The 14,532-nt window shown below is 39.9% G+C and overlaps 1 protein-coding gene across 1 annotated transcript in view; it reads left to right on the top strand.

Annotated features, from left to right (window-relative positions):
- The window catches only part of KPNA3 (karyopherin subunit alpha 3), an 84,709-nt gene extending 72,228 nt beyond the window's left edge, over positions 1–12,481 (top strand). Inside the window, exons 13-17 of the mRNA XM_065417402.1 lie at positions 2,408–2,512; positions 2,632–2,703; positions 2,796–2,958; positions 4,545–4,639; positions 9,693–12,481. Coding sequence (XP_065273474.1) covers positions 2,408–2,512; positions 2,632–2,703; positions 2,796–2,958; positions 4,545–4,639; positions 9,693–9,791 — 534 coding nt within the window. The 3' untranslated portion in view covers positions 9,792–12,481. The remainder of the gene's footprint in view (positions 1–2,407; positions 2,513–2,631; positions 2,704–2,795; positions 2,959–4,544; positions 4,640–9,692) is intronic.
- Positions 12,482–14,532: the final 2,051 nt, after the last annotated feature.

Genomic DNA, 14,532 nt, shown 5'->3' with positions numbered 1-14,532 from the left:
ACTTCATGTAGCAGAGCACTCTTGTGAAGCGCCACCTGGAGGAGAGCAGACCTATTGCCTTCTGCCCTTTTCCTGTCACCGCCTTTGGTGCCTTCAGGCGGATATGGATTCCTCTGCTTTGAAGAGAAGGGGAAAGACAGCCTGTGCTTCCTTTCCTCTCTCCTTCCAGCTTTATGTCAGTGGGCTTCCCTGTTGTGTGTGCAGGAAGTGGAGAAGTTTGGGAGTTAATGGGAGGAAGTACTCAGAGCCTTTCCTCTGCTATGGTTACTTGTGTTTGTTTAGGCGTGGGGGGGGGGGCAGTTTGTGTTCAGTAAGCCCTGCCTCACCCCTCTTTGATTCCCCCTCCACCAAAAAGACAGATGAATGGAGAAAAAGCTTCCTATCTTTCAGGATACATACACTTACTCCCTCCCCTGTGTTATCTGCAGAGGAGGTCCCCTGGTGACTGCCCTCTGCTCCCCCAGCCCCTGCCAGTTGCTAGGAGCCCTGAAGGAGTTCTCTCTGACATATAGCTGCAGTTGCTGGGCTGTATCCTACCAACTTCTTGCTGCTCCCAGGAAGGGACTCTAGGAGCTGCTTCTTAGATGTCATGACAAGAAGTGGGGCTTATTTCTGGGTTTATTTAAAGGGGGTCATAACCCCCTGTTTAAAAAAACGAACAGCCTACATTTGGACGCTAGTAACCCTGAAGAGAGTGAGGCTCAGGATACAGCTGCTCCCAGGAAAGAACCATATGAGCTCGTTATTTTGAGCTTTGAATTATTTTTCCTTTTACAAAAGGACTGTCTGGTAGTGTTCTCTGAATCTGCTATGGGAATTCTTGGTAACTCTTCCTATATAGCCCTTTTCTTTTTAACAAAGAACTGTGTGATTTCCTTGAGACTTGGTTCTGCTGCTGAATCACCTGGAAAAGAGAACTGAGCAACATGAGGATTACCTGTCTGCCCAGTGGAGGGCCTTGAATGAATTGCATCAACACCACTCCCTGGTCCAAGAAGACAATGGAAATAGGAACTGAACCCAGGTCTTTTTTTGTGCCAGTGCAGAAGACCACCACTGACTAAACTATTGGTTATTTCATTTTCTTAGGATGAGGGTCTTCTATTCATTTCTAGTTTTATATGCAAAAATCAGAGATTAAAACTTCTCACATCTGAGTTTCAATAAACACTATAAGCAAACTCCTCTCCTCCCCCCCACCTCCCAAGTAATTCAAAGCATATTTGAGCTAAAATCTGCAGTCAGGCTTCTGGATTCCCTGACTCAATATAGTTTTATTTAACTAAATATGACAATAAATACAGAAGGTCAGATCCTTAATTATACTAACTCTAGCAGTGCAGAGTTGTCAGAAAGTGGGTTCAAATATAACTGCAAAATGTACTGGGGGGCCTTAGTGTAAATGAGACTGGTCCAGTGGATAATGTACTAAATGTATATTTAAAGTCCCATTAAACTTTATTTTATATTGACCCCTATGTCTTTAGCTTTCACTGTGTTGCAGAATTTTGTATTGGAAACACATGATTGCATTATAGAAGCTGTCTGGGGGAGAGCTGGAAGTTCTAGCACATGGGATAAGACAGACAGAGGGCCACGGGTGTAAGTCTGGCTTTTTGGTACCTAAGTGTGTCATTTGAAGGCCTATATAGTGATTCTCAAACTTTTGTACTGGTGACCCCTTTCACATAGCCTCTGAGTGTAACCCCCCGCCCCTTATAAATTAAAAATATGTTTTTATATATTTAACACCATTATAAATGCTGGAGGCAAAGCGGGGTTTGGGGTGGAGGCTGATAGCTCGTGTCCCACCACATAATAACCTCCCGACCCCCTGAGGGGTCCTGACCCCCAGTTTGAGAACCCCTGGCCTATATAGTTTGCCAAATTGAAACTGCAGTCACAGAAGCCAGATTTACTCTAAAGCTCACTGAATGTCTCTGAGGGCTTGTCATTACTACTTGGACCTAAGTCATAACGTAACTGGTCAATGTAGCTTAGGTCAACTTACCTGGTGTCTTCACTGCGCTGCGTTGATGGGAGACGCTCTCCGTCAGCTTCCCTTACTCTTCTCTGAGAGGTGGAGGACCAGGGTCTACCGGAGATGGCTCTGATGTCCATTTAGCGGGTCTTCACTAGACCTGCTAAATCTACCCCAACTGCATCGATTGCAGCAGCATCTATCTCCCTGTAGTGAAGACCATCCTTGATTTTTTTTTTTTTTTTTCAGGGAATAAGTGTTTCTAGGACAAGGAACACATGGTGGAACAGATTGATGAAGAATTGCTGGACTTATTTAATGCTTTATTTTTGTGTCATTGCAATTCATATGTAATGCTTTTTAGCCGTGTATAAAGACTTAAATTATTTCTAAAGAAAGGTGGTTTCTCATTTTGTCTGATTGTAGGAAGCAGTTTGGTTCCTTTCCAATATCACAGCAGGAAACCAGCAACAAGTTCAAGCTGTAATAGATGCTGGACTAATCCCTATGATCATACACCAGCTGGCTAAGGTCAGTCAAGCAAGTTTGTCATCATCTTTTTATAAGTCTGACACAGGGAATATTTGAGTTAATAAGCTTTACAGATGTATGCTTGCTAATTTTAATGAACTATCAATTTTACCCTTCAGGGGGACTTTGGAACACAAAAGGAAGCTGCATGGGCAATTAGCAACTTGACGATAAGTGGAAGAAAAGATCAGGTGTGTGTGGCTGACTTTCAGGTTGTTGTTAAAATGTAGTGTATTGTAAGATTAATCGTATATAATTCTGAAGGCATTTTCCCCATATTTAGGTTGAATATCTTGTACAACAGAACGTAATACCACCATTCTGTAATTTACTGTCAGTAAAAGACTCTCAGGTGGTCCAGGTGGTCCTGGATGGGCTGAAAAACATTCTGATAATGGCTGGTGATGAGGCTAGCACAATAGCTGAAATTATAGAAGAATGTGGAGGTAAGATTTTATTTGTTAGGCTTTTTTAAACTTTTATTTGCTATGGATCACTTTGTCTTCCTTCTTCAGAACCAGTGCAGTACTTAAGGCAGTGTTTCTAAAATGTGGCCACTGTGACCACATGTGGCCCCCACTGGATTTTTTTGCTGCCACGACAACCTCCTAGGCAGTGATTTTGGGTGTGTGTGTGGGGGGGGGGGGGGGGGGCAAAGCAGCGGCTCCTCCCTGCAGTGCCCAGTGTTGCTCCTGGATGTGTTGCCTTGGTGTTTGCTGGCACTGCCAACAGGATCAGCACATTGCACCGCAGTCTCCTCAGGGGATCTGGGCAGCGCCTCTGGAGACACATGGGGCCGGTGTGCATGGCACCGGAGGAACCTGGGACTTTGCAGGCAACCACTGAATTCCTGACCCACTTTTCCGGGGGCAGCGAGGCTCAGGCCTTAGCCCCAGGGCTGTGGCAAGAGGTGGTGGCTGAACTGAGGCCACCAAAAAATTTGTTGTAAGAACCCCTGACTTACGGCCATTGGCACATGCCACACAACACCAGCAATTGATCCTTATGTGGTATTTAAATAAGTGGATGAAACTGTCAGAAAGGGAAAAAATACATTACCTTGTAGCCATTGTGGCTTTTTTCTATTTAGTGAAACTTATTTAGAGGGATTTTCACATTGGCGGACACTTGGTGGCAGGGTGGGGTGAGGACATACTTCCACAGACCAGTGTATTTCAGTAGTAGCTTTCTGTATCTTTTTCAGATTTGTTTTAAAGAGAGCGTTATTTCCACCCAACTTCTGCCTGTGCTTGATCCTGCAGTAAAACTCATGGTTTTGCATCACTCCATTGCAGTGGGAATGAATGTCAGTATTTTGACTTCCCTGCAGAATAAAATAGGAAGAGAAGTTGGGCTTGAGGTAGCAAGTCCCTGTTAAATCACACATCAGCAATTTAGATATGATGGCAAGTTAATTTTTCAAAAGCAAGTTAGAGATAAATAAATGTCTTAAAAAAGGTTTTTCCCAAGTACATAAATTTCTTGCTCAAAACTGAAGTTATGATTTTAAACAACTGTAGCTATGTTCTTCTGTCACCTTGTTTGCATTTCACTCTTGGTATGCTACTCTAATGTGGAACCACTTTTAGCCTGCCAAGATGTACAATGTCTGTATGGGACAAAGGATACATGCTATACAGCAGAAATGCACAAACTTTGCTTAACTGAGTGCTTCACCTAACTTACATAAAAGGGAATGGATTGCAGCAGCCCTGGAGGCTTTTAAGTACAGGTTTGACTCCGCATCATCATTAAGGTGGGTGGCCCATGGAAACGGGCTGTGCTGAGACCTGTAGATTCCACAAGCCACACCTCTGTCTTAAAGATGAAAATGGCAACTTTGAAAGAACATTCTGGGTCATGTTTGGAAACTAGGCTCCATCGTGACCATCCTTGTTCTCCAGTATGTCTTGAGGTACTAATGTAACTAAAGGCAGTATTTTGTTATGTCTAAAATGCTAACCTAAAGTAGCTACTAACAAACTTCATTTTAACCTGTTGAACGCTTTTATTCCTGCTGTCATTTGGCCAGGTTTAGAGAAAATTGAAGCCTTGCAACAGCACGAGAATGAGGACATCTATAAACTAGCATTTGAAATCATAGATCAGTATTTCTCTGGTGATGATGTAAGTACATTAAAGAATGCTCTGTGTGTGGTTATGGATGTATGAAATGTTTGGTGTGAATGCTTTTGTACTCCATATTTTAATTTAGTAACTACATTGTCAGCGTTACTTCAGTCATCCCCCTTTATGGACATGGGTTGTTCAGAGGATATTTTCCTACCTTTTTCTGTACAGCTTGTCTTAATTAAAAGATTAAGATACTTTCTCAATCTTCCATTCTCCCTCTGTGGTTTCCTTCCCTTCTGTGACTTCTTTGACCTGTTCCTGCTCCTACTCCATCTTTTTCATTCCTTTCTTGCACCAAGAAACTGCCTCAAACAGACATTGACTAAGACGGGCAATTCATTTTTTGCCTAATAAACCAGTAAAAGCTAGCCCACACTACAACACCTTCTAAAGTTGAACAGTTTATCATTAGAAGAAAATATACTTGCAAATCAAGTTTTATATACTTTATAGAAAAATAGATTTATATCAGATATTATGATTAACCCTGCACTGTCCTTAAAAATTGTTTGATGCCAGCAGTTCTCCTTCAGATTACCACTCCAGGCCTCACATGTCCTGTGTAGAAGCCATGAAACCATTCAGAACAGTAAAACTGTTAAGGGGTGCATGTATAATCCTAGAATTCAGTGCCAAGGAAAAGAGGTCCCTTCCCCATTACTCCCTCAGTTCCACTCTTCTTATTGGGTTTGGTTCTGTGACCACAAATCTGTTTTCACTGTGCAGGAATAGTTGGCACAGATTGAATCAATAGTTTTTATGGTGATTAACATTTTCGTCCTGAGTGGTATTTTGTTATAATTGCAGGTATAGCAACAATTGACTGCTTGGTGATCTTGTTCCTCCAAAATATTAGTTTCCAACAATCCGATCACCATGAAATGTTAGCTCAAGATATGTTTACTCAAATGACTTTGAGGCTTCTTTAGAAGGTCCACTGTGGGATGAAGTCCGTCCTGTTGGAGTGCTTGGTGGAGTGAGGAGCTTTCTCCTGGAGATTTGAGTGGATTGCGTCTACAGTCTAAAGTATCTGAGTTGGAGGCCTTAGGACCAGACAAAGGATCCAAGACTTTTGGGTCCATCCTCTGGATGTAAACTGTTACAAGGAGGAGGGTGAAAATTTTTTCTCAATCTCTGAGGATAGGACAAGAAGCAATGGGCTTAAATTGAAGCAAGGGAGGTTTAGGCTGGACCCTAGGAAGAACTTCTTATCTGTCATGGTAGTTAAACACCAGAACAAATTGCCTATGGAGGTCATAGAATCTCCATCATTGGAAGTTTTTAAGAGCAGGTTAGACAAACACCTGTCAGTAATGGTCTAGTAGTTACTACTTAGTCCTGCCTTGAGTGCAGGGGACTGGACTAGATGACCTATTGAGGTCCCTTTCAGTCCTACACTTCTGATTCTGTGATTTTATGCACCTCAGATTATAGGGAATCCTGAGTCACTGTCCAGAGTTTCTAAAAAGTGTGTAAAAGTTCAAGGGATTTGCATGAAAAAAGGCACCAGGATATAAGTCAGTCGTATCCAAAGGTTGGTTCAGGTCCAGCCCTGCCTAGTTGCACGCATTTCTTCAAATCCTGGGATGTCAAAAGCAGTTAGGTTCCTCAGATGCTGGGTGTCTGGATCCTGCACTCCTTGGGCTTTGCAATGGGATTTATTAGTCAGGTTGGATCTGTCTTCTAACTTATCCTCTTTATTTTCTCATAGGAACAGTCTTTCCTATGTTGGCATCCTTTCTTACTGAGAAATCACCATCTCAGAGAGGTCTAATCAGTCATGGTTTCTGTGGGGAGAAGGAGCAGCCACTAAAGAACAGAGCTGAAGGCTCTGAAGCTGTATTTCTGGCAGTGTTATTCCTGCATCTAGATACCTTTTTGTCACTCTGGCCATCTGCTGCTGCCCGAGGGAGTCAATTGTTTCAGAATAAGATGTATATCCACCTTCTTGTCTTTTGTCCTCCTTGGGAGTTTTGACCCTCATGGGCTCCAGCTCTTCCTGATTCAGGCTCTTTTGGAGAGTTGGTTCCAGCAAAAAGGGTGAAGGAAAACTGATATCTAGGTTGTCTCCCCCAAAATATTCCAGACCTTTAGCAGAGTGCTGTCAGGATGAGAATTTCCATTTCTGTCCTGAAGGATTTGATATCAGAGCAACAGGCTGGGTGTCATTCATCAGAAGTATTCCTCCCCCCCCATCTTTGTCACCTGATGCTTCTGTCCTTTCCTCAGAGGGACCTGAAGGCATTTAGGATCTAGTAGAAAGGATGGCAGTGTCTGACATTCCTCTTGTTTCAGTCCATAGTAAATCATGTGATATTTGACCTTCTGGTGTTGAAGGAGACAGGTAGTTGTTCCCACAAACAAAGGGCTTCTAGAAGCTGTAGAAGGTTTGCTTTGGAATCACCTAGCTGTGGTGCTGTCTGTTTCAAGGAAACTTGACTCTTGGTGCCAGGTAATTAGGGGGTTAAACTACGGCTGTCGATTAATCACAGTTAACTCACGCGATTAACTCAAAAAATTAATCATGATTTTAAAAATTAATTGTGATTTAATCGCACTGTTAAACAATTGAATACCAATTGAATGGATGCAGGAGATAAGGCTTGGCAGGGTGGGGGTTCTGCATTGCTCGAAATGACACACCTGCACTGCTGGGGAGGGGCACGTGACTGCTCTTGCAGCTTACCTTTGCTTCCCTGTCAGTCATTTTTCTGCAGGGAAGCAAAGAAATCTGTGGGGGACATGAATTCTGCAGAATTCCCCCAGGAGTAAATAGGACACTGAGTCAGTGGATTTGTTGTTTTGTTTTTGGGGCAGCTCTGTTATAACTTTACTGGATTTTCAGTGTCAGTATGTCTTAGGGTCCTATGTAGAGCCACAAAATAAAGCTAGACAACACTCTTCGGGTGGTTATTTATAACAAGTAACTATCAAACCCAAAATAGTATTCTGTCCCTTTTAAGGACTAAGGCAAACAAACCAAGCCCTTTAACAGGATTACACAAATGAGGGGAAAATAAGCTATATTTACCTCACCTGCCTGACAGTACTATGGCTCCCAGCCCAGAAGCATATTTTTTTTCTTTTTCTTTCCCCACCCCCTGTGGAATGTCTTCTCCTCCCTTTTTGGAGGAGACTGGAGGCCACTGATTCTCTCTGTGCCACTAACTCTACATTATTCCCTTGTAGTTCACTGCAATAGGGCATGCAGGTGTGGTCCTTTTCTTCAGAAACCAGACTAACCCTCTCCTGACTTCCTAAGGGATGATAGTACCCTTGTACTAAAGAAGTATCAACCTTGGTGTGCTGCTTTGTAATGTCTTTGTAGAAGAAGACAGTCCTGCTAGTTGTAGTTCAGTCACACTTAACAAAGCATTGTATCAACTCTAAATCCAGATTGGATCCTCAGTTTGGGAAAGTGCTCTTGTTCTTCTTAATTAGCACTCAGCTTTTCTGCTGAGGATTGTCGCTGCCTCTGCAGAGCTTCACTGGCATCCATTTAGAGTAATAAGCATTGTCATGAAGGAGAAAAGTTATTTGCCAGTAACTTGTTCTCCAGATGTATTGCTCAGCAGATCTACAGACTTTCCTCCTCCCCTCTCTTTAGGAGTTAATGAGTTTCCTGAAGTAGAGAGGGACTGAAGGATTTTAGGGGTCAGCACTCCAAAATCCTAAAGCCTTGTCTATGCTACACAGTTTTGTCAACAAAAGTCAGCTTTTGTCAATAAAAGAGTGGAGGTATACATGCTGAAATGCTCCTCCCGCCAGTGTAACTCCCCTGCTATGTCGACATAATAAAACCAGAGTTGTTGGGCTTATGTTGGTGGTGTTAGGGTGGCGCAGTGTCTGTGTCGATGCTGTGAGCCGGGGCAAGAATGGACGCCGTTCTTGGCTGGGAGCCCCGGGTGGCTTCCCCTCCTCTCCCAACAGGGCAGATGGGCTCCCGGCAGGGAGCTGCCAACAGAGCTGAGAGACCAGGCTCTCAGCTCCCCACACTCCCCCTCTTAGATCGGTGGAAGCGCTCATGGTGAGGACGCACACCATTGACCCAAGGAAGGTAGTGCGGACATCAGTCACCACAGTAATTAATCCAGTGGCTTTAAGTCAACCTAATATAGGTCGACTTATCTTTGTAGTGTTTCAGAATACTGGATCTCAGTGTGTAAACAGCATATGCACCCTCAGATGGCCTTACTGCTTTTAATGGTTCAGTAACTCATGCGACATGGCATGTGGCTCCTGAAGTCTGATTTTCAGAGCCAATACATTCAGAACAAATATCAGCAAGTAACCTTTTCCTAGCATGCTCAATGCTGCTGCCAGTGGACTGTATGCTGGAAATCAGGTGTACATATTGTAATGCTATTGATAATTTTAGCCTTCACTAGAAACAAAATGTTACCTGTGTGCCTAACTTCTAAAACTCTGAGAGGGGAAATTGAATCATGGTTCTTCTATATTAATGGCTTGCATGCTACACCAATAAGACAGTTTAATTTGTTTCTTTTGTAAAATAATATAGTATATTCAACTTGGAATTTTAGAAGTTTAAAAAATAAATCACTCTGAAATAACTTAAGTTAGAATCTTCAGAATCAAAGAGGAAATACTGATTACCAAAAAAAAAAAAAAAAAAAAAGACGAATTCCTATCAGCTATAGATAAAAATCAATTTAAAACAATAGGTAACCCTGAGAAAAGCACAAAACTAGTTTTTAGATTTCACTAGTATTGATTAGATGATATAGTAGAAAGCTAAAATTTCAATCTTAATTTTGTAGTTAAGAGTCTTTGCTGTAATTAAGTGGTAACACAATCAATAAGGATTTGATGCATCTATTTCCTTAATGGCATTAGAACAAAGCATGATTTTTCTTTTTTAAAAAAAAGTTATATTGAATTGGCTAAAATTATTAACATTTCACTTTTTAGTAACAAAATATTTCAGTTGGCCAATATTTATGAAATATTTATGCATCCCTGTATGTTAAATGACTTGTACAAGGTGTTGGGTTTGTATGGATTACTTTTTATTATATCTTTATAGATTGATGAAGATCCCAGCCTCATTCCTGAAGCCACTCAAGGAGGTACTTACAACTTTGACCCAACAGCCAATCTTCAAACAAAAGAATTTAATTTTTAAGTTCAATACAGTGCAGCTTCTCTGTCCCACACCAATACGAAGCACCACCAAATGGCTACCAAGTGAAAAAAAAAGGCTCCAAGACACACATGCCTCCTCGTTTTGATGCTTCTAAAGCAAGCCATGTATCGGTCACTTTGCAGTTGCCAAAAGTCACTATCACGTGGACTGTAAATGCATATGCATGATCTCTTAAACTGTTTTACAATTCTTTTTAACAGTCCCAATTACCTTCTTTTTTTGCCTTTTTCCCTGGTGCCACATGCTGACAACCGCAATCTGCAGTTTTGTTAAGAAAATTTCATAGTGGTGGCACATCTGCTTTCCACGGAAAAGTAACTTCTTTGGAAAATGGTGCGCTGTGGATCAAGACACTTTGGTATGATGCATACATTTTGGAAGACTTTACAGGGGCACAGTTTGGTCTGAGCCTCCATCGTCCTCCACAAACATATTTTCATATACTTTATGTGGAAGAATAGATTCAAAAATGCAAGCCAAATGAATTTCATTGGTGAAACTGAAATAAAAGTAACTTACACTTGGCAATTGATTAAACAGTTAAGTTTAAAAAACAAACTACTTCATCTATCAGTAATTGATGTGTGTTCATTAACTGCCTCAGAAACCAGGGTTGGAGAATGAACTGTAGATTTGGACTGGTAAAGCTTTTGCCGTTATACCTAATTTTTGAGAACAGCGAGCCCTATTTGACCACTCACTTCAGCCTGTGTGTTCCTGCTGTTTTGAAGTAATCAGATGCTGTGCATGGTATTTTACCTGAGCTACAACCTGTTATGGACTTGAACTTCTGTTTAAGCTGAAAGCAAGAGTCCTTGACTAGAAAAAAAATCTGTCCAAAACCACGCATTGGTTAAAAAGAATCTTGCTTTCAACTTCCAGTAGTCAGTATATTTCATTTTAAATTGATAATTGGATAAGGTTGATTTATATTGGGTTTAAACTGTGGAGCTTTCATGTTTACTGTAATTTAGTCTTAAACTATTTTTTACTTAGTAACCAGTGCTTATGATGATGTGGTTGGCAACAAACCAGCAGCTATTTAGAAGCATCATAAAAGCTTCATTCTTGGAGTATTGGAAGAGTAATTCAGAAATGAGTCTAAAACCATATTCACGTGATTTAAAAAAATTACAAGCCAGTTGATGTGTGAGGCTGTTTAGAAGCTGCAGTGTTTCAGCATAAGCCTGATATGCAGCACACATTACCAGCTTATATAAAGTTATTTAATATGAGAGGTCATTGCTTTCGGAAAGTCGTCTGGCCCAGTTATTTTCAAAGGGATTTGCTTTTGGTGGGGTGAAGATGAATATTGAAACTCTGTAAGCTATCACACAAGCTGGTTTTGTTGCCGTTGTTTACTGGGTGTAATTTCCCAATGCATTGATGTGAAGGGATAGAAAAATCTAAACTAATTTAGTTATTGGATGTGGGTTGTATTTACTGTGATGAAGATAAGGACAGATGCCATCAGAGCTTTGTGGATCAGCTGTTTTTTTTCCACGGATGAACAACACATAGCAGGTGTGCATTCATTAAATATATATCTGCCAAGGTGGAGCCACTTTAAAGAGCGAGTTGTCTTGTATCTTAAATAGATACAAGCGTATGTTTAAAATGCAAGATTTTTACTTGCTAGATAATCTGTTTTAATATAGTGGTTTGGCCTCTGATTATTTATAGGTTTTATAAATTTTAGAATCAATTTCTCTTTAAGGTGGCTCAGATTTTTCAACTCTTGTGCACATAAAATTGAGTTGAAGTTCATTGTGCCTTTTTTTCTTTTCCCAAAAGTTGAGTTGAAGCTTCATATGGTAACTGCATCCTAGTCACATACTATAGTCTAAAATCTTTAAACTGTGTGGTGTTTGCTAAAACTAAACAATATAAAGTCAAAGTTAGTAAGGTCACAAAGTTTTGTGAAATTAGAGTTCCAGCTGATGATGATGTGAACAAATCTTCCCCCTCTTTATTCTCAATTTAGTTCTCTATATGCCATATAGACTGACAGTTACCCTTTTCAGCCTGCACTCGCGATTTTCCTAGAGATTACATACAAATTGAGATTACATTCATGATTTTCCACAACTGTGAAGATCTAATTTTTTTTCTTGCACTCAGTGCATCACATTAAAAGTGAACATCGGAGAACTGAGTAAAGCACTACAAAGCATTTGCTCATTTCTTTCTGTTGTGACCTTATCAGCTTTTGATTGGGATTGCACCATTTCATAGTTAATAAAGGAAACCAAGTATATTGCTGCACTTTTAAGTTTTCAGAAGTGTTTAAAAATTGCATTGTTTTTATTATTTTTTTAAACTATCAGTTAAAATAGACTAAAACGTTCTTTCAAAAGAGGCATCTAAATGTGTTCCTAATTTTGTATATGGGCTTAGGTTTTGTAACCAATAAAAAGCTGCTATCAAATACTATAAAACATGCAAAAAACTTATTTTGAAAACTATCAAACTGTCTTTTCAAATTGATTTAAGGTTTTTTCTGTCTTTGACCAAATTTTAGCTAGTAGAACTCCACATCAAAGTTTGAAGTATGTTACTTAAACACAATAAGCTAATGCAGTGATCTTTGAAACTTTGAATACTGTTCTAATGTGGAGTTTTATATTTGCTATAGAGTTGACCATCCAGTGGAGGAAGGTTGTGTTACACTCATAGTAAGTGGTGTGAAGGCAAAAGTGGTGCTTTTCAGACTGCCAATTTCTAGCAGTTTTGTAGTTACAAAGGAAAAAAATTGCAGTAAAGCTAAAGGCCAATTTATTCTGTCAGTTGTCTGAGTCAAATGGCATGTGTACATGATATACATATGTGCTAAATTAGGGAATAAATTACAAGTAATTCAAATTGGGAAGCAAGCAGACTTTTTCATAACACATTTTTTTTTAACACTGTAGCCTGCTAGAACTTCCAGAAGACTTCCTTTCCAGGTTGCAGGTATTTATGTTCTACCTGCTTATTCACCATTGTCTTTTAAAGATTTAATAGCACAAAATGTATAGGCACTATCTTATCTTATTCTTTGCATGTTAGGCTCTTCTGTAAATTTCTCCCTTTGGCTTACTTGCTTAGTTCAGACAAAAGCTAAGTCCCATTTTCAAAAGTGATTTAGGTACTGGGGACCCTCCTATTCACTTTGATTTTTGACAATGTGACCTAGGCTATTAAGTCATTTAGGTGCTTTTGAAAATTTTACCCTATAAACTGTTAACCATACAGCTGGTCCTACTTACGAACATTTTGAGAGCTACTAGGTTAGAATTTGTTGTGCAATGTTTTTTTTAAAGAAAATGTCTTGTATCTTTTACAAAGCATCTTACAAGAATGTCTTCCTTATCTTTTTCAAGGTGACCTAGCTCTTCAGTTTTGCTTTATGGATCTGTTAAGCAATGGATGTGTGAGGAGATGCATTGACCGACATGGTTTTTTTTTTCTAAATCTCAAAGGAGTTTGTCAAGTGTTCAGGTCCCAGATTTGACCTACTTATTCTAATCTGATGCAGAATATTTAAAATAGATATTAATTCCATTAAAAAGCTTTCTACCTAAATAGCCTAGTTCAGTTGGGTTCCTCTGTTAGTTTTGCAGTAGAAGTGAACCTTTTTCTGAGATACTGATTGTACTTATGCTCACAAACATAAATAGGAAAAAAATGATGTATTCAACTGGAAATGGAAATATTTGCAAGATGAAAGTGTAAAATTATTAGGATGGGAGTATATTATCCAAGTTTCTAAAACAGTATGAAATCACTAGAGGTTGTATTTTAACATTCTTTACTTTTGAGAGGCAGTTGGCAAATAGAGATCATCAGATATACAAAATATTTTGGATTGTCTTGTCTTTGTAAAACTAGTTTACATTTATAGTTGCTTTGGGTTTGCTTTTTGATGAAGCTTTACCATAAACTGTTTGGTGATATACTTAAGTGCAGTAGTTGAAGTAAATATATGCTACACTCCAGAAACTTTATTAGAAGAATTTTAAGGTTGCAATGTCAAATAATGAGAATTTAGGTTGGGTGTGCAAACTTTAATTCTTCTCCCTTGTCCATATGCATTAGGATACAGTCTTTAACTACATGGTCACATACTGTATTTTTCCACAATGCCTCATTTAGTGAATTGATAAACGATTCAGTGTTTCTCTTTATCCTCCACGTTCAATGTGTGGCCCCATGCTTTATTTATTGCATGCCATACAAACCCTGCACTGATTACATTAATTTCTTTATGGATGTTTCCGTGGTACTCTCAGCCATAGTATCTGCATGCTTCACAAACATTAACTTAATCTTCACAACACCCCAGTGAGATTAGGTGGTGGTGGTGGAATCTCCATTTTACAGCTGGGGAACTAAGGCACAGAAAAAGGCTAAACTTCTTTAGCCTTTAGACTTCTTTCTAAATCACTAATTTTGGATGCCCAGCTTGAAACACCTAGGGCCTGATTTTTCAGAGTGCTTAGCATTTATATAGCACTTTATATATTCAAAGCACTGCTCCAGTCAACTTCAGTTGCAGCTGTGAGCACTCAATACTTTAACAAATCTGGCCCCGGGTGTGTCATGTTGGGCACCCAGAAAAAGGGGAATACACAGTGACCACCTGTGAAAAGTTTGGTTTAAGTGACTTGACCAGCATCACAGAGAAACTCTGGCAAAGGCAGGGATAGAATACAGTATCCAGGGCAACATTCAGTTGCCT

Source organism: Emys orbicularis, chromosome 1 (assembly GCF_028017835.1).
Source record: "Emys orbicularis isolate rEmyOrb1 chromosome 1, rEmyOrb1.hap1, whole genome shotgun sequence".
NCBI lineage: Eukaryota > Metazoa > Chordata > Testudines > Emydidae > Emys > Emys orbicularis.
The sequence above is the reverse complement of the archived record's forward strand: the minus strand, read 5'-3'. Positions and strand labels throughout refer to the sequence as shown.